This window comes from Notolepis coatsorum (genome assembly GCF_963971535.1).
Source record: "Notolepis coatsorum genome assembly, chromosome: 13".
Taxonomy (NCBI): domain Eukaryota; kingdom Metazoa; phylum Chordata; class Actinopteri; order Aulopiformes; family Paralepididae; genus Notolepis; species Notolepis coatsorum.
In genome coordinates, this window is record NC_140177.1 from 21,380,769 (window position 1) to 21,396,596 (window position 15,828).

Sequence of the window (15,828 nt, forward strand, 5' to 3'; positions counted from 1 at the left end):
TATGAAATGCGCGAGGCAGATTCACTTCTGAATGATTATGAAATGCGCAAGGCAGATTCACTTCTGAATGATTATGAAATGCGCGAGGCAGTCACTGTACATCACTTCTGAATGATTATGAAATGCGCGAGGCAGATTCACTTCTGAATGATTATGAAATGGATTATGAAATGCGTGAGGCAGTCACTGTACATCACTTCTGAATGATTATGAAATGCGCGAGGCAGATTCACTTCTGAATGATTATGAAATGCGCGAGGCAGTCACTGTACATCACTTCTGAATGATTATGAAATGCGCGAGGCAGATTAACTTCTGAATGATTATGAAATGCGCGAGGCAGATTCACTTCTGAATGATTATGAAATGCGCGAGGCAGATTCACTTCTGAATGATTATGAAATGCGCGAGGCAGATTCACTTCTGAATGATTATGAAATGCGCGAGACAGTCACTGTACATCACTTCTGAATGATTATGAAATGCGCGAGGCAGATTCACTCGTCACTGTACATCACTTCTGAAGTATAAACAAACTAGCTGACTGAACTAGAAAGCGTAACGTTATTATGTTATTTCGCGTTTTTAACAACCAACTACCAGATTCACTCGTCACTGTACATCACTTCTGAAGTATAAACAAACTATACTGCTGTGACGATTTTGAATATCTTAACATGTATTTAGAGCACCTGGGGGAGCCTCATGCGCATGCGCGGCCACTCTCTGCCGCGCCGCGTCTGCCGCGTCTCTCTCTGTTACTGACAACACACAGCGCGGATGCTAGGGCGGTCACGTGGCCGTGTGGCCAATCAGAGAAACGCTGAACGAAAAGGCGAACACAAGTTGGTTGCCTTTAATATTCATGCGTCCCCACAGTCAACACAGCCCTCATCATTGGTGAGACGCTGCCCTCTAGTGGCCGGTGATAAACTCTTCACACAGGTGTTCCCAAGGACTGCACAAGGTATGTCAGTAGACAGTGAATGACCCTGGAATTCCGTGGACAGTCCACTGTTTTGTAAATTGTGAACAAGGACAATTAAAAAGGACAATTAAATTGTGAACAGGACAATGAACTTGTGAAAAGAAAAAAAAAGCCATGAAAATGATGATGCCAGTGAATGTGCAGAAGACATTTAGGTATTGATTGTATATATAATATGTAGGGGGTTATTGATTTGATTGGTCAATCTCTTATGTAATTATTTCATTCCTATTCATTTTTTATTTAAATTTTTTTCTACAGTATTTAGTGAACAAGTTATTTAATTTTTTTTCTATAAAGCATGTGTGAAAGTAGGACCATGGCAGAGGGTGGGGATACAGATGTGGGTGTGGATATAGGGTTGGGTGTGGGAGGGGGATTTTACAATCTGCTCTCAGAGACAGAAGCACCAGGACCAGATCCAGTCACATTTGACACTCCACAGCTTACCTCCACAAAGTATGTGGACCGTGCCAGGCCAGGTCTACCACCAGTTAGTGAGCGGCTAACAGGTGAACAGCCGGAGTTAAGTGCACTCATCACACAGCTGGCAGAAGTAATTGGTGAGTCCATCACGGCTAAGCTGCAGTCTAGCAGGAGCACAGACGGTATTAGGTCTCTTGAGGGTTAGGAGCATGGCAGAGGGTGGGACATTGGTGACGGTGACAGTGCAGGTTAATTTATAGTAATAATATGATGATGGATTCAATTTGTACAGCACTATACATTCGTGATAATTCTTTTTTGAGCCAGTGGGTGTTGGTAATGGGTTTCTAGTTCTTCTCGTTATACTCAGATCTCAGAGACGAGTGAGGGATTGAGCTAGAGACCGGGCCTAGAGACCCAGTATATATATTTTTTGGAGCCAGTGGGTGTTGGTGGGGGATTTCAGTTTTTTTCTCGATACACTCAGATGCTAGAGACCTTCTATTACGGGAGTGGTAGCTCAGGAACGAGTGTGAGGGATGGAGCTAGAGCCTGGAGCACTAGAGACCCGGTTAGATTTTTTTTTCTTAGTAGGTGTCTATCATTTCTTTAATAAGTGCCAAGAATGGTGTGGCGTATCAGGCGTCGTGCTGGTCTAAGGGAATTCTGAGACTTGATCAATCTTTTTTATTCTCTGAACCTCTTATGGGGGGTGACTTTTGAGTCGACTGGGGGACTAGGTCCTTGTCTCTTGTGCCAGTTTAGGTCAGTGGTAGACTATCTATTTATTTTTTTTCTCTTTTTATTTCTCTCTTGCTCTGCTGACACAGGATGTTGGTGAAATTTCAGGAGGGGTGAATGTAACAAGTGTCAAATGAACATTGTTTGTTATTATTATTAAGGATTGAAATGTCACCAAATCCTGTTTACAAATGTTTAATGTTTACAATTGTTTATTATTTCTTTATACCAAAGACACTTTTATTTGAACGTCACTTGAGAAAGTTCACGTTCAAGAGTTTTGCCTTCTGGGTCAATTGTTAGAAGCAACCTTTTCCGGTTTGGGGTTCAGTTTGCAACAACCATCCAACGTGGGAGGTACGTCTTGACTATTGTAGCGCGCAGCACTTTATGTATTACTCTGTTGTATATATATTTTGAATAAGAATTGAACGTTAACAAATGATAATAACTCGATAGTGTTGTAATGAATGGTGTGGTTAGGTTATATGCACAATTGGAGGTTTTAGCCGGTGTATTTCACCGTGGTAACATAGTCAATTTATTGTTCTCTGTCAACAGACTTGACTGAGAATATAATTGTGACGCTGTTCCTTGTGGTATTTCAACCACCCTTTTGATACAGGTGGCTCTCCATCGACGACCACCTGAATAAATGACTGAACTGTTGTCCATTGTTTTTTGTGTTTGCTGACTCGTCACTTCACATCACGCCCAGAACACAACGCAGGAACCACGTGTGTTAGGCAGGCCTACACACAGAACGTCCGTTACACAAAGACTAGGTGATAGATAAGTGGCGGGTACTTGGCGCACGGCGCGACAAGTCGAGTGAAAGTTGTGAATGCATTTTTGTGTGCGCGCGCATGCACATCCGTGCGCGTACTTCTGCTCAGAAAACTGCTGGGTGGCGTGGTACCGTGTGGGACCACCACTGCACCACTGCACACACACACAGTTGGGTTTGTGTGTAAATGGCTCTGAGACGAGTGACAGAGAGAGAGGAGAGATGCGATGCATCCCGAAAACCAGTGATGCGTTCCTCATGGGACGGAGTTGCACGCAGTGCAGCCAAAGTTTTGTGAGCAGAAGAGCGTGCACGCACACGCACGGATGTGCACGGCACGCGCGTGCACACAGGAATGCGCTGCACTCGCTAAGTACCCACCTGGCCTACTTTGCATATCAATAGTGCCGGTCGTCAGGTGTGTTAAATACGTTCTCAGATACATTCACACAGAACTTGTGAAAGAAATGTGTTACATTCCATTTGTAGAGGCAATTATAGGCACCGTCTTTAGTCTGTGTTTAAGCGAGGGAACATTTATGCGCATGCGCGGGAACCCTTATTTAATCCTGAATATTGAGGAAAACACTTTCTTATTAACACTGGAAGGAGTTGCATCCATTCGCTACAAAGAGAGTGGGGGGGGGGGGGTCGCCTTGCTAAAGGGCACATCAGCAGCACGTACTGTATGTGACCACAGTGACATCATAATTCTCCTGTTTCTTAATTCTACTAATTTGAACCAGCAGATCTGTCGGTCCAAGACTCACTGGTCAAACCTAAACGCTACTGTAAACTACTAATGAGACGGTCGCAGTCAACCAGCACCTGCTAACGCGTCTGACCCTTTAGCTCAGCTGGTTAGTGCATCTGTCTGTGGATCCTATGATCCCAGGTTCAAATCCACTCCATTACTTCGGTGATAGCGGTGGGATATCAGCGCCTTAATCCTGGGAAAGGAAAGGACACACTTTTCGGGGAGAGGGCGACTGTAAACTACTAACGAGGCGGTCACAGTCAACCAGTACCTGCTAACTGGTCTGACCCTTTAGCTCAGCTGGTTAGTGCAGCTGCCTGTGGATCCTATGGTCCCAGGTTCAAATCCACTTACTTTGGTGACAGCACCCCAAATGATAGTGAGTGAGAAAGGTTAAGACACCTACCAGAATCCCATCTCAGGTAACGGAAGGGCCTCCCATCAGCCCACTGCCATCCATGTTCCTGGTCTAGAATCAACCCCATCCACATACGATAGTGCTCTTGTCCCAGTATCCCTGTGTGTGTGTGTGTGTTTGACAAGAGAAAGAAACATCAAAATGCATTATTGATGGAATACATAGCATTCAAAGCACACATGTAGTTAAACAATACAAGCAAGTGTCCACAAGGTGGCAGTGTACCTAGGATGTAGGACTGCTCGTGGGGATCGATGATGCTGAATAACGAGGCCCCCTGCTGTTCACAGCTCATCTTAGCCTGGTGCCAGGTGAGAGCTGATTGGCTGTTAATCTGGGAGTTCACTCCGGTTATTGGGTCCGTCATCCAGTGCTCCGTGGCTGGGTGGGAGATATGAGTGACAGATGCAGAGATATGGAAAAGCGAATCCTTTGAACCCAAAAACCTCACCGCTAACTATAATAGGGAATGCCACCTGTTTTAAGAATTCACATATTATGTTCTTCCTGTTCTTCCTGTTCTCTCTCAGATGTCTAGCTTTAGGAGAGAGTGGTGTATGTTCCCAAATACGGACTGCACTTCGATTCCCTCCAATCAGTGATGTCACAGTGATGTCACTGGGATGTCAAATATGCGGCCACTCCATAGAAAATGTATGGGGTTTTGGACTTTTTGTGTGAGCTGTTAGACCCAAATTAGATTTTCATCTTTGTGTGAGCTCTTACATCCAAATTAGATTTGCATCTTTGTGTGAGCTCTTACATCCAAATGAGATTTTAATCTTTGTGTCAGCTCTCACACCCAAATGAGATTTTAATCGTGTTCAGACCTTCTAGCAATGCTAGAATATAAACCTCATTGTCTAGCCCCAGATTTTACGTCCCTGTGACATCGCCAATTGGAGGGTTCTCTCCCTGTTATTTCCAGCTTTAGGAAAGAGTGCCACAATTCACAAGCTCAATAATTATGTATTCTCTGCTCTCTGGCACTTGAACTCTGAAGTCTCCACACACAAGCACACATGAGCACACACAACACACACACTGTATACGCTCACACTAGCAGTCACTTTAACATGAACACACACACACACTCATGCTGCACACGCTCACACTTATGGTCACTTTACAGAATGAAAGGTCACTTTAAAAACAAGAACGGGAGTGGTTCTTGTATAGTAAATATGGATAGCAAGCTAGCATAAGGACGCATAGTATAACTATAGATCGTATAGTATAGCATTGTATAGCAGTGTACATAAGACCCAGTGCCTCCCTCATCCGTAGCTAACAGTGTATTTGCACTATCACAGGACCTAGCATGTCTTAGTACCATGCTTTTGTAAAACTCATGTACATATACCTGATATGTCTTACTCTTATTACTTGTATTATTGCACAAATGTCGCATTCTCATCCTATCAGATTCTTATTATTGTATTATTGTATTATGCACAATCGTTGCGGGCAAGACCCCCCGCATTTCACTGTATACTTGTATGCCGTGACAAATAAAACTCTTGACTTGACTCATTGATGCTTACTTTCTTACATCCAAACATATTGCACAAAAGGTGATACATGTAGTGCAAACATACCTCCCTGACACTATCAGGTATTAGAGATAATAAGATATTACTTTATTGATCCCCTTGGGGAAATTCGGGTATCATAGCAGCATGGGGGAGGGGGGGGTACCGGTATGGGCAGGGCAATAGTAGAAAAACATAAATATAGGCAATACATTTTGATTGGAATATAAAAATATGAGAAAAATAAATGGTGTAAACAACATATTAACTCTTAGCCATATCGGTTGTATTATACTTTACAATAAATATAGGCAATCAATTATTTGTATCTGATTGTATACAATGAGTATACGTATAAAAACAGTATACAAAAGGCATGTATATACAAGGCATACTCACTCTTGGTTGGGCAATAGCCATAAAGGTTACTTTCATACTTTGTTTCCACTGCACACCAGGGACGCCTGTTTGAGGAATCATAGGTGGTGCAATCAGAGAACCATCTGTCTTGGTACTGGAAGGGAAACATGCAAGGCTTGCCGAATGCATTTCCACCAACGGTGTACCATTCTAAAAGGAGAAAGAAAGGAAGCCGAGTGAGAACCTTTTGAGAATACGGGGCAACCTACACTAAAGTCTATTATGCTAATAATAATAATACAAATAATAATAACTTTATTTGTATAGCACCTTTCAGAATTGCAGCTCAAAGTGCTTTACAGCAGAAAAAAAGGCAGGCAAAGTGCAGACATATAAAATAAATAATGTTCACATTAGGACCTAACATCCCAATAGGCCATTGTTTATGGTTTGATTCTATGGCATGAAATTACACATAAAACATTTAAAACGAGCATAAAAAGATAGCAGCAAAGTAAGGCAAATCACAGTTAGGCAGTAAATAGCAAATAAGCAGTAATTTTCAATCAATCAATCAATCAATCCCTTTGGTTCAATTAGCATTGCTAATAAACACTAATACATTTTATACAATGGCATGCAAATTTCTTGATTCTGATTGGCTGAAACAGTGAAGTTGCCAGTTGTTATTTTGTATAACACACTCCACGTGACCCCAGAACCCACCCACAATGAATTAATTAATGAATGAATCCGCCGTTCATTCTTTTCCGAATGAAACCAAGATGGCGGACAATAATCTTTATGAATGGATGTATTGATTTCGTCATAACGACTCATTAAAAAAAGATACAGTGACCTGGAATATGTTAGTTGTTTACACAATGTTGGATTATGTAATTGGTTTGGCATGACCCATTGTAAAACAAAATATAAATCGCGGGGGGGGGGGGGGGGGGGGGGGGGGGGGCTGACTGAGGCGAGTGGCCACTGGCTGACAGTGCTCTCTGTCTCGGGTGCCGGAGAGGAGAGAAGCACAACATGAATCCATTGCGGGGTGAAAATTTGCCGCAAAACATTAATATCTTTGGAACCGTGCATGTGTGTTAAATTGTATCTGAATCGGGAGATTGTCACAATTGAAATTTTTTCTCCGTTGCGCAAAAGCTGGGTGGCAGTCTCATTGAATATTGAATAATATAAGTCTGTAAACTAATACAGCAGAAGAAGCCGGAGAAGGAAAAAAGACATGCTGACATTGACGAAAACGAACTTATCATTGTACATTTTGATCTATGTACATGTATGATGTTACCCCAAAACAAAACAAAAACAGTAGGCCCTACTGTATTTGTAAATCTGGTATGTCATAAATGTATAGATGTAGCAGTACTGTCTATCTGTATGTTATGTATGTCTGTAAACTTGTGCATAACCGAGTGTGGCTCTATAGCAGAGTCATTTTATGAAGTTTGTTGTTAGATGGCATGCTTTGTAGCAACCTCCCTCTGCTTCAAAAGGACACTGTCGCACGAAGCGATTTCACTGGATGTCCCGGACACAATGGAAGTATGGATATATTCGTAACGAATAATTAAAAAAAGATACAGTCAACTGAAATATGTTAGTTGTTTACACAATGTTGGATTATGTAGTTGGTTTGTCATGACCCATTGTCAAAACAATAATACATAGCTGGATTTATATGAAGTTTGTTGTTAGATGGCATGCTTTGTAGCAACCTCCCTCTGCTTCTAGACACGAACTGGAATATGTTAGCTGTTTACACAATGTTGGATTATGTAATTGGTTTGTCATGACCCATTGTCAAAACAATAATACATTGCAGGATTTATATGAAGTTTGTTGTTAGATGGCATGCTTTGTAGCAACCTCCCTCTGCTTCTAGACACGGAGGCAACTTTTTTATTAATTTTTTTACCTACTTTTTCTGCGGATGGTTTTGGGAATAAATCTCCATTATGCTTCAATTACTGTGTGTTTATTCTACAGCAATAAGGTTGGGTGAATTCTGCCATTGTATAAAAGTATTACATCGCTTGAAGTCGTGTGTTATAGGAATTAGATCACGCCTAGGGGGGGTCTAACGACCCTCCGCTGTGCGTCGCCCTAACAACCACCCCTAGGCGTGATCTAATTCCTATAACACACTTTGTCGCGTGATGTAATGCTTAAATCTCAACATGCCACATACTGTACCTCTGTATGTTCTCGAGCAGGCTCCATCAGACGTCCCCCTGATGGTGAAGTGACTGTTGGGACCCGTTTCTCTGGAGAGAACCGGCAATGCATCCCCCTCGCGTTTTATGAACAGCTGTTCACCTATGAGGGCGAGCAGCGTTTGATTCCTGCATTCCCACTTCTGGAGGTTACTGTTTTGGTCACAATCGTAGATGCTAATCTCACTGCCCACACTGGTACCCTGCGCCCCCAGGCACTTCTTGAGGCTCGGGACCAGGATCCGGTCGTCGGACGTCCAGCGCAACTCATAGCAACGTCTCATCAAACACAGAGAGGTGGCCTTTTTGGTGAGTGTGAACGGTGAATCTAGAGAGAGAGAGAGAGAGAGAGAGAGAGAGAGAGAGGAGAGAGAGAGTTTTTTTTGTTGATTTTTTAAGTACTTTATTTTGTACTGTATCAAAAACCTTTACAACAAGCCTTTAAAATACTTTACATCTACAAGATTAAAAAAACAATACACAACAATACAAAAAATAGAATTTCACATATTCATAATGTTGTTAAACACCAATTCATCATCAATGACATCACAAATCACATTTCCATAACACCATTCCTGAGCAAAAGCCTCCAAATTGCCCATAGCTTTATAAAACCTGAACTCCAGCCAGACTCTAGCCTTCACATTACAGCACCACACTAATACTGCATCCTGGTCCAGTTTATCTTCCACTCTGTTTCTCCTGTTTACATAGACTGCAAGCTTAGCTTTCCCCACCAGAAAATTAAGCAGTTGCCATTTTTTCTTATTTTCTTTTTTATATCCTGCTCCAAAAATATAACCAATAACAGAGAAGGTTTCACCAAAATGCCTGAAAACGTCGGTGAGCAGCTCAAATAGCCCTGAAAGCCTGTTATACTCTAAAAATGCATAAAACCCACAGAAAAGACATTTATTATCCACCTCTGGGTTGATGATAGAAACAAAAGTGTTCACTGCTACAGCACCATGCAGAATCCTCCACTGAAGGTCTGCTGTTTGTTTTTTTAAAGGAGGCTTGTATAAAACCCTCCACACAGGTTGAGTGTCACTACCTGCACACAGCCTGCTCCTCCATACAGTGTCCACTCGTTATTTAGCCATTTCTTATTAATTATTTTGACACAGTTTCTGTACCATGACTTCCTATCCATTTTGTATAATGTTGAGTCCTTTATAGAAAGTAGAGGACCAGACATCTCTCCCAGTACAGGGCTCAGGTAGACATTTGGAAACTCATCCTGTTTGTCCGGTTTTAATGCTCCATTGATGTATAAGCTAAGCATGCCCAGCTCCTCGACAGTCAAACTCTGTCTCCAGAGATCCAGCATCCTTGTTGCATAGCGCTGCGACCTCAGGTCCAATAAAGAGCACAGGCAGTTCTTATACACTTGAAAAGTGTCCAACACTTAAAAAAAAAACTGATAAAAAGGAGGAAGTGCATTTAGCCTTAAAGTCGTCGGGTCAGTTAAAAACAAAGATACATCAAGACCAAGACTATTCACTTTTCTAAGAATAAAAGAGGCAACTTCTCTCCAAACTAAATCTTTTGGTCCTAACAGATATCGCTGTATGAACTGTAGGTAGCCTCAAAGTCGCTGTCCTACTCGCTAAATGAATCAGGCCTTGCCCTCCCTCTTCTCTGGGCAAATACAGAACACTCTGAGGAACCCAGTGCAGGCGATCCCAAAAAAAAATTACCATCTTTGCCTGCAACTGCACCAACATGCCTGAAGGAGGCTCCACACATGCCAACTTATGCCACAAGGTAGAAGCCACAAGGTTATTTATTATCAGGACTCTGCCTCTACAGGAAATCTGAGGCAACAGCCATCTCCACTTAAACAACCTTCCTTCTACTTTCTCCACCACATTATCCCAATTTGTCTGTACAATCGTGTCATTTCCAAGGTACAGTCCCAAATATTTAAAACCATCCCTTTTCCAGGTCATGTTTTGAGGTAACACAGGTAATCTGCTGTGCCAGTTACCAACAGCTAACGCCTCACTCTTCCTCCAATTTATTTTGGCAGCGGACACAGCCCTACAACTGTGAGCAATTCTGTCCAATATACTTACATCATTTTGTTTTTTTTACAAAAACAACTACATCATCAGCATAAGCTGAAAAAACAATGTTATCTTGGAAACCAGGTATAGCGAACCCCCTCATCTCATTCCTCAATGTTTGTAACATGGGTTCCAGTGAAATAGCATATAACATGCCAGAGAGAGCGCCGCCTTGTCTAATGCCCCTCTGTACTTCAAAAGGAGCACATAGAGCACCATTGAATTTGAACACACTCTCAATGTTCTGATACAACACTTCCACCATAGCAATGAGACCATCGCTGAACCCAAAACTCTCCATAACCCTCCAGAGATAATTGTGCTCAACGCGGTCAAATGCTTTCTCCTGATCTATTGCAATAAGAGCAGTATTCAAGCCCAATGAATCAGAGACACCCAAAACTTCACGAATTAAATATACATTATCCAATATTGACCTGCCAGGTACACTGATGTCCTGCAAAGTCCCCTTTTTTGGCAGTAAGGTTATCACTGCCCTGCGACAGGAAAGTGGCAAAGCACCCTCAGCCAGACTTTCATTGAATACCTCGAGAAGATCGTCTTTCACAATGTCCCAAAAGGCTTTGTAAAACTCCACCGTCAAACCGTCAATACCAGGGGCTTTCCCGCCACCCATGCTCTGTAAGGCAGAATAGAGCTCTGACGAGTCCAAAGGTCTCTCCAGCAGCACATTTGACTCCTGTGATACTGTGGGCAATCCTTCACAAAAGGACTGTAGAAGGACATCATTGTCAGTGTACTCACTGCTATACAAAGCAGAATAAAACTCAACGGCCCGTCTCCGGATCTGACTGGCATCAGTGATGTCCTGCCCCATCTCTGACAGAAGAGAGTGAATGAATTTATTCTGTCCATTCTTCTTCTCCAGACCGAAAAAGTAACTGGAAGGCACATCCATAGCATTAACATTCATAAATCTTGACCTTAACAAAGCTCCTTGAGCCTTCACACCTAGCAGGTCTGCTAAAGCCATTTGTATTAAGGACTTCAAATTGTCCTTGATTTCCTGTGGACCCAAACATTTTCTCAAGGTCCACTATCTCAGTCTCCAATCTCTTTCAGTAGTGCTACATAGCTTTATTCTGCAGCTCCTCTCTCCACCAATAGGAGGCAGAAGAACCCACACCATAAATGGAACCCTTGCACTGAAGAACCATATAAGTCCGTTTTAAAATATTTGTGGACAATATTTGCAGTTGTGAAGTTAATCTAAACCACTTGGGAGTGTGAATGTGATGTATCACCAGGAAACTACTTTCCCTCTACTGTCTTTAACTATTAATGAAAACAACACTCTAACTTACCATCTGTAGATAAAAAAGTACTCAGCCTCCACTGTCTTTAACTATGAATGAACACAACTCTCTAACTTACCATCTGTAGATAATAAAGTACTCAGCCTCCACTGTCTTTAACTATGAATGAACACAACTTACCATCTGTAGATAATAAAGTACTCAGCCTCTACTGTCTTTAACTATGAATGAACACAACTCTCTAACTTACCATCTGTAGATAATAAAGTACTCAGCCTCTACTGTCTTTATGAATGAACACAACTCTCTAACTTACCATCTTTAGATAATAAAGTACTCATCCTCTACTGTCTTTAACTATGAATGAACACAACACTCTAACTAACCATCTTTAGATAATGAAGTTAGAAAGCAATTGTTCCTCTGAAAACCTAAAACAGACTTATAGTTATATGGTTCTTCATCTGAGGTACTCAATTGTCCCCATATGAAAATTAGGGATGCACCCATATGAAAATGTTGGCCAATACCAATAACCGATATTAACATGTTATGGCTGATAACAATGTTGATATGATCTGTATAAAATAAACAGATTTCTATGATATTCAGATTTTGTACATACTATTTTTGAACACACAGAAACAATGTTAGACAACAATCATGTGCTGAGTCATTGTCACATGCAAGTCTCAAACAAACTCTGCGTGACCAAAAAAGAAAAACACAAATACACACACACACACACACGCACACACACACACACACACACACACACACACACACACACACACACACACACACACACACACACACACACACACACACACACACACACACACACACACACACACACACACACACACACACACACACACACACACACACACACACACACACACACACACACACACACACACACACACACACACACACACACACACACACACACACACACACACACACACACACACACACACACACACAGCAGCTAGACAGAGAAATAGTCATTAGTTGTTCACATCAGCCCAGTTTTGCTCATAAGACTGATGCAATCAATAAATAATTCACTATCACCAGCTGATATATGTTTGCTGATATATATTGTATCTGCCCATAGTTTGCTCATCGAACCAAATACGAATAGAAATGTCACTATTAATATCAAATACAAATGTAAAATTTCACAAATTAAAATGTGTTATATTAATTGTATATAGTATAATATCTACATCCTGTTATCTGCACTGCACACTTTTCAGAACTGTATATAGTCATCCTTATTTTAGTCATATTTTATCTTATTTTATTCTTATTCTATGCTAATTTTATTGTATTTATATTATTGGAAGCTGCTATGTCGAGGAACCACAACACATAATTTCACTCTTTCTTTGCTGTAAGGTACTGAAATACATGACAATAAAGGAATCTGAATCTGAATCTGAATGATGATATGATGAAAAATCACTATCATGAGGCGAATTACGATATGGTCACCCATATATCATGTATCCCTAATGAATTTTTTCTGCCACTCAACTCAACGCATGGCGAGTTAACCCGAGAAATCTTGGGTCTGGCAGCCAATGTGTTAATGCTTTTTCCATAAACATTAAAGATGGAAATACTGTAGTGATTCACCATAGTATTTCTGCAGTAGAATATTACACACGTTTGGTGAATCACTATAGCATTCCTGTACTGTACTGTATATGGTATGGAGACTATTTGTTTACCATATAAATGGAATTCACTATAGTATGTATATAGTAATTGGTGGATGTGGAACCCCCCCTCCCCATCACCACCACCACCACCATCACACATACAGGAATACTACAGTTTACTATAATTCATTTTCATATACTGTGGGTCAATACAGTCCATCACTCTATATCTGTACATACCCCTTACCTACTCTTACTAGTTACTGGCCAGTATGACTTACTACCATAGTGTCTTCATACCTGTATCACTGTACATATTAATACTAACTCTGTACATGCATCTGATTAGTACTATAGTAATTTAGTAGTATTGTATTATATATTGTATACCCAGTTTAATCACCTGTATATTGAATATTACTATTGCACTTTACTGTTACATTTGCACTCTGGTTGGATGTCAAACTTATTTTTGTTGTACAGTACTTGTGCTGTATGATGACAATACATTTTAATTTAATCTAATCTAACTGTGGTTGTGTCAATACGTGTCAGTCCCAAAACTTTGATTTGACAAAAAAAACTAAACATAGTTTTCTTCTTCAACTGGGATATATAATTTCACTGAACCAAAATGTAAACCCAACTGCAACCAAATCCTGACTAGCGCTTCCCCCAGCCAAGTCAACAGGGTTGGCATACTGTACCGTTTGAAGCCAAACTCTGGGACGAGTGGATGAAAAGCACAATGGCTGTAACCGTAATCCCGATGGTTAGCATTCTTCTGATGTGTCTGAAAGCAGTAGATGCTGTCCTTGCATTGCCAGCAGAGGACTTGCTGGTTGTGTGGTTTGATCACAAAAACGAGGCGATCTTAATAATATTGACCCTTCCTGTGACGTCATCAAACTTCTTCTTTATTCTCTCTCATTGAATAGGTGTCATGTATCACAATGACACATTTCAACACTTTTCTTCTAGCAAAGACAGTGGGGGGGGGGGGGGGGGCACCTATAGCATACACACACACACACACGACGAAAACCCAAACAAGGATACTATGCAATGTGAGAAAGGGGAAGGAATAGAAAGTGCTCAGCAGCTGGTGTCCTTAGAGGAAGCTTGTCACTAAGATGACTCATCGGCACTGAAAGAAGATGATGCCCGGCATCTCAGGTCATCTGTCACTCTTTCTGATAAACTCTAAAGTTATTTATTGACACTGACAAATCATTATCAGTCTATGTACAATGTATGTATGCAAGAATCACAGTGTTGGTTTTGACATAAACACTTGTAGTTGGTTTCAAAGCTATTGGTCTGAGACTTTAGTGTGTGAAAACGGGGAATTCCCAGTCAGAGTTCTTGCCCATTACAAAAAGGCGTCCTGCAGGGATCAATCCTGGGTCCTGTCTTATTTATATTCTCTATTGTTTGAGTGGCTGTCAAATTAATCTTTATGGTGATGATACTAGTGTCTATTGTATTGCTCTGTACAACTAGCCACTGATAACCTGCAACTCTCAACTGTGGCAAAGAAGGGTCTTCTTGTACAGGAACAGAACCAGCTTCCCAATGATTAACAGAAAGAGGGTATTTGAAGCAGTTTTCCTGTGTTGGATTATGGAGATGTGATTTATAGACATACTGCTGCTTCCACCCTTAACTCATTGAGCGCCAACAACTAGATATCTCGTTTCTGAGAGCCAACGCTTGAGTGCCAATAACGAGATATCTCATTTCTGGTTCCTTTTTCCTTTTTTTCATTATTATTATTCTAAACACTCGTGCGGGCCTACCCGCAGTATCACCTACCTTATGACCTGCATGGGCCAGTTTAGTGTGGGCTGCCCCACGCCGCACCGAGAGCTCTCAAAGCACTAGGGAGAGCAGCAGTGAGCAGTACAGCCAACTAACGTTCGACAATGGCGATTGCCTAGAGTGAACTATTGGATATTAGAAGAAGACAAAATGGATTATATGGATGATGATTATGGATGATAAGGTGCGTTTTCACCAGACTATGTTGGACTCAGCACTTCGGGTAAATCATAAAAATAAAAATACTATAGTCAAACCGGCCGACGAGGAAACCTACTGTGGTATAGTCTGGCCCGAGCACACAAATGAAGAAGAAGACAACGGATGAGGGCCATCTAACGTTATATGTATTGATCCTGTTCTGATCGAAGACACTTGGAGCGAGAGTGGAGTACCTGCTGACAAAGGTAACGTCTATTTTACCGAACCCCATCATAAAACATGCTTTTGTAATGGTCACAGTGTTGGAAAACTACCCCCCCCCCCCTGATGGCTTTGTGAAGAAACATATGGTCGTGTTTACCTTTGACCTGGCAATAATATAGGTTTCAGGCGGGCAGCCGCGAGATTTGCGCACAAAACACTATATCTCACGATCTACAAAACCAGCCTGGATTATTGTGAAACGGGGCGATTTCTTGCGTGGTATAGCGCATAAACTAAAGTATGTAGAAATAAACAGTTTTGTCCCTGTTGGAGTATAAATTGTGCCTGTCAAATGAGCCTACTCTTGTCTCCA

The 15,828-nt window shown here is 41.4% G+C and overlaps 1 protein-coding gene across 1 annotated transcript in view; it reads right to left on the bottom strand.

The window, feature by feature from the left end:
- The window catches only part of LOC311239289 (macrophage mannose receptor 1-like), a gene marked incomplete at its 5' end in the record, with an annotated part of 86,044 nt that extends 77,511 nt beyond the window's left edge, over window positions 1-8,533 (bottom strand). Inside the window, 4 exons of the mRNA XM_084327596.1 lie at window positions 4,106-4,216; window positions 4,343-4,498; window positions 6,049-6,219; window positions 8,230-8,533. Coding sequence (XP_084183722.1) covers window positions 4,106-4,216; window positions 4,343-4,498; window positions 6,049-6,219; window positions 8,230-8,533 — 742 coding nt within the window. The remainder of the gene's footprint in view (window positions 1-4,105; window positions 4,217-4,342; window positions 4,499-6,048; window positions 6,220-8,229) is intronic.
- Between the last annotated feature and the right edge of the window lie 7,295 nt (window positions 8,534-15,828).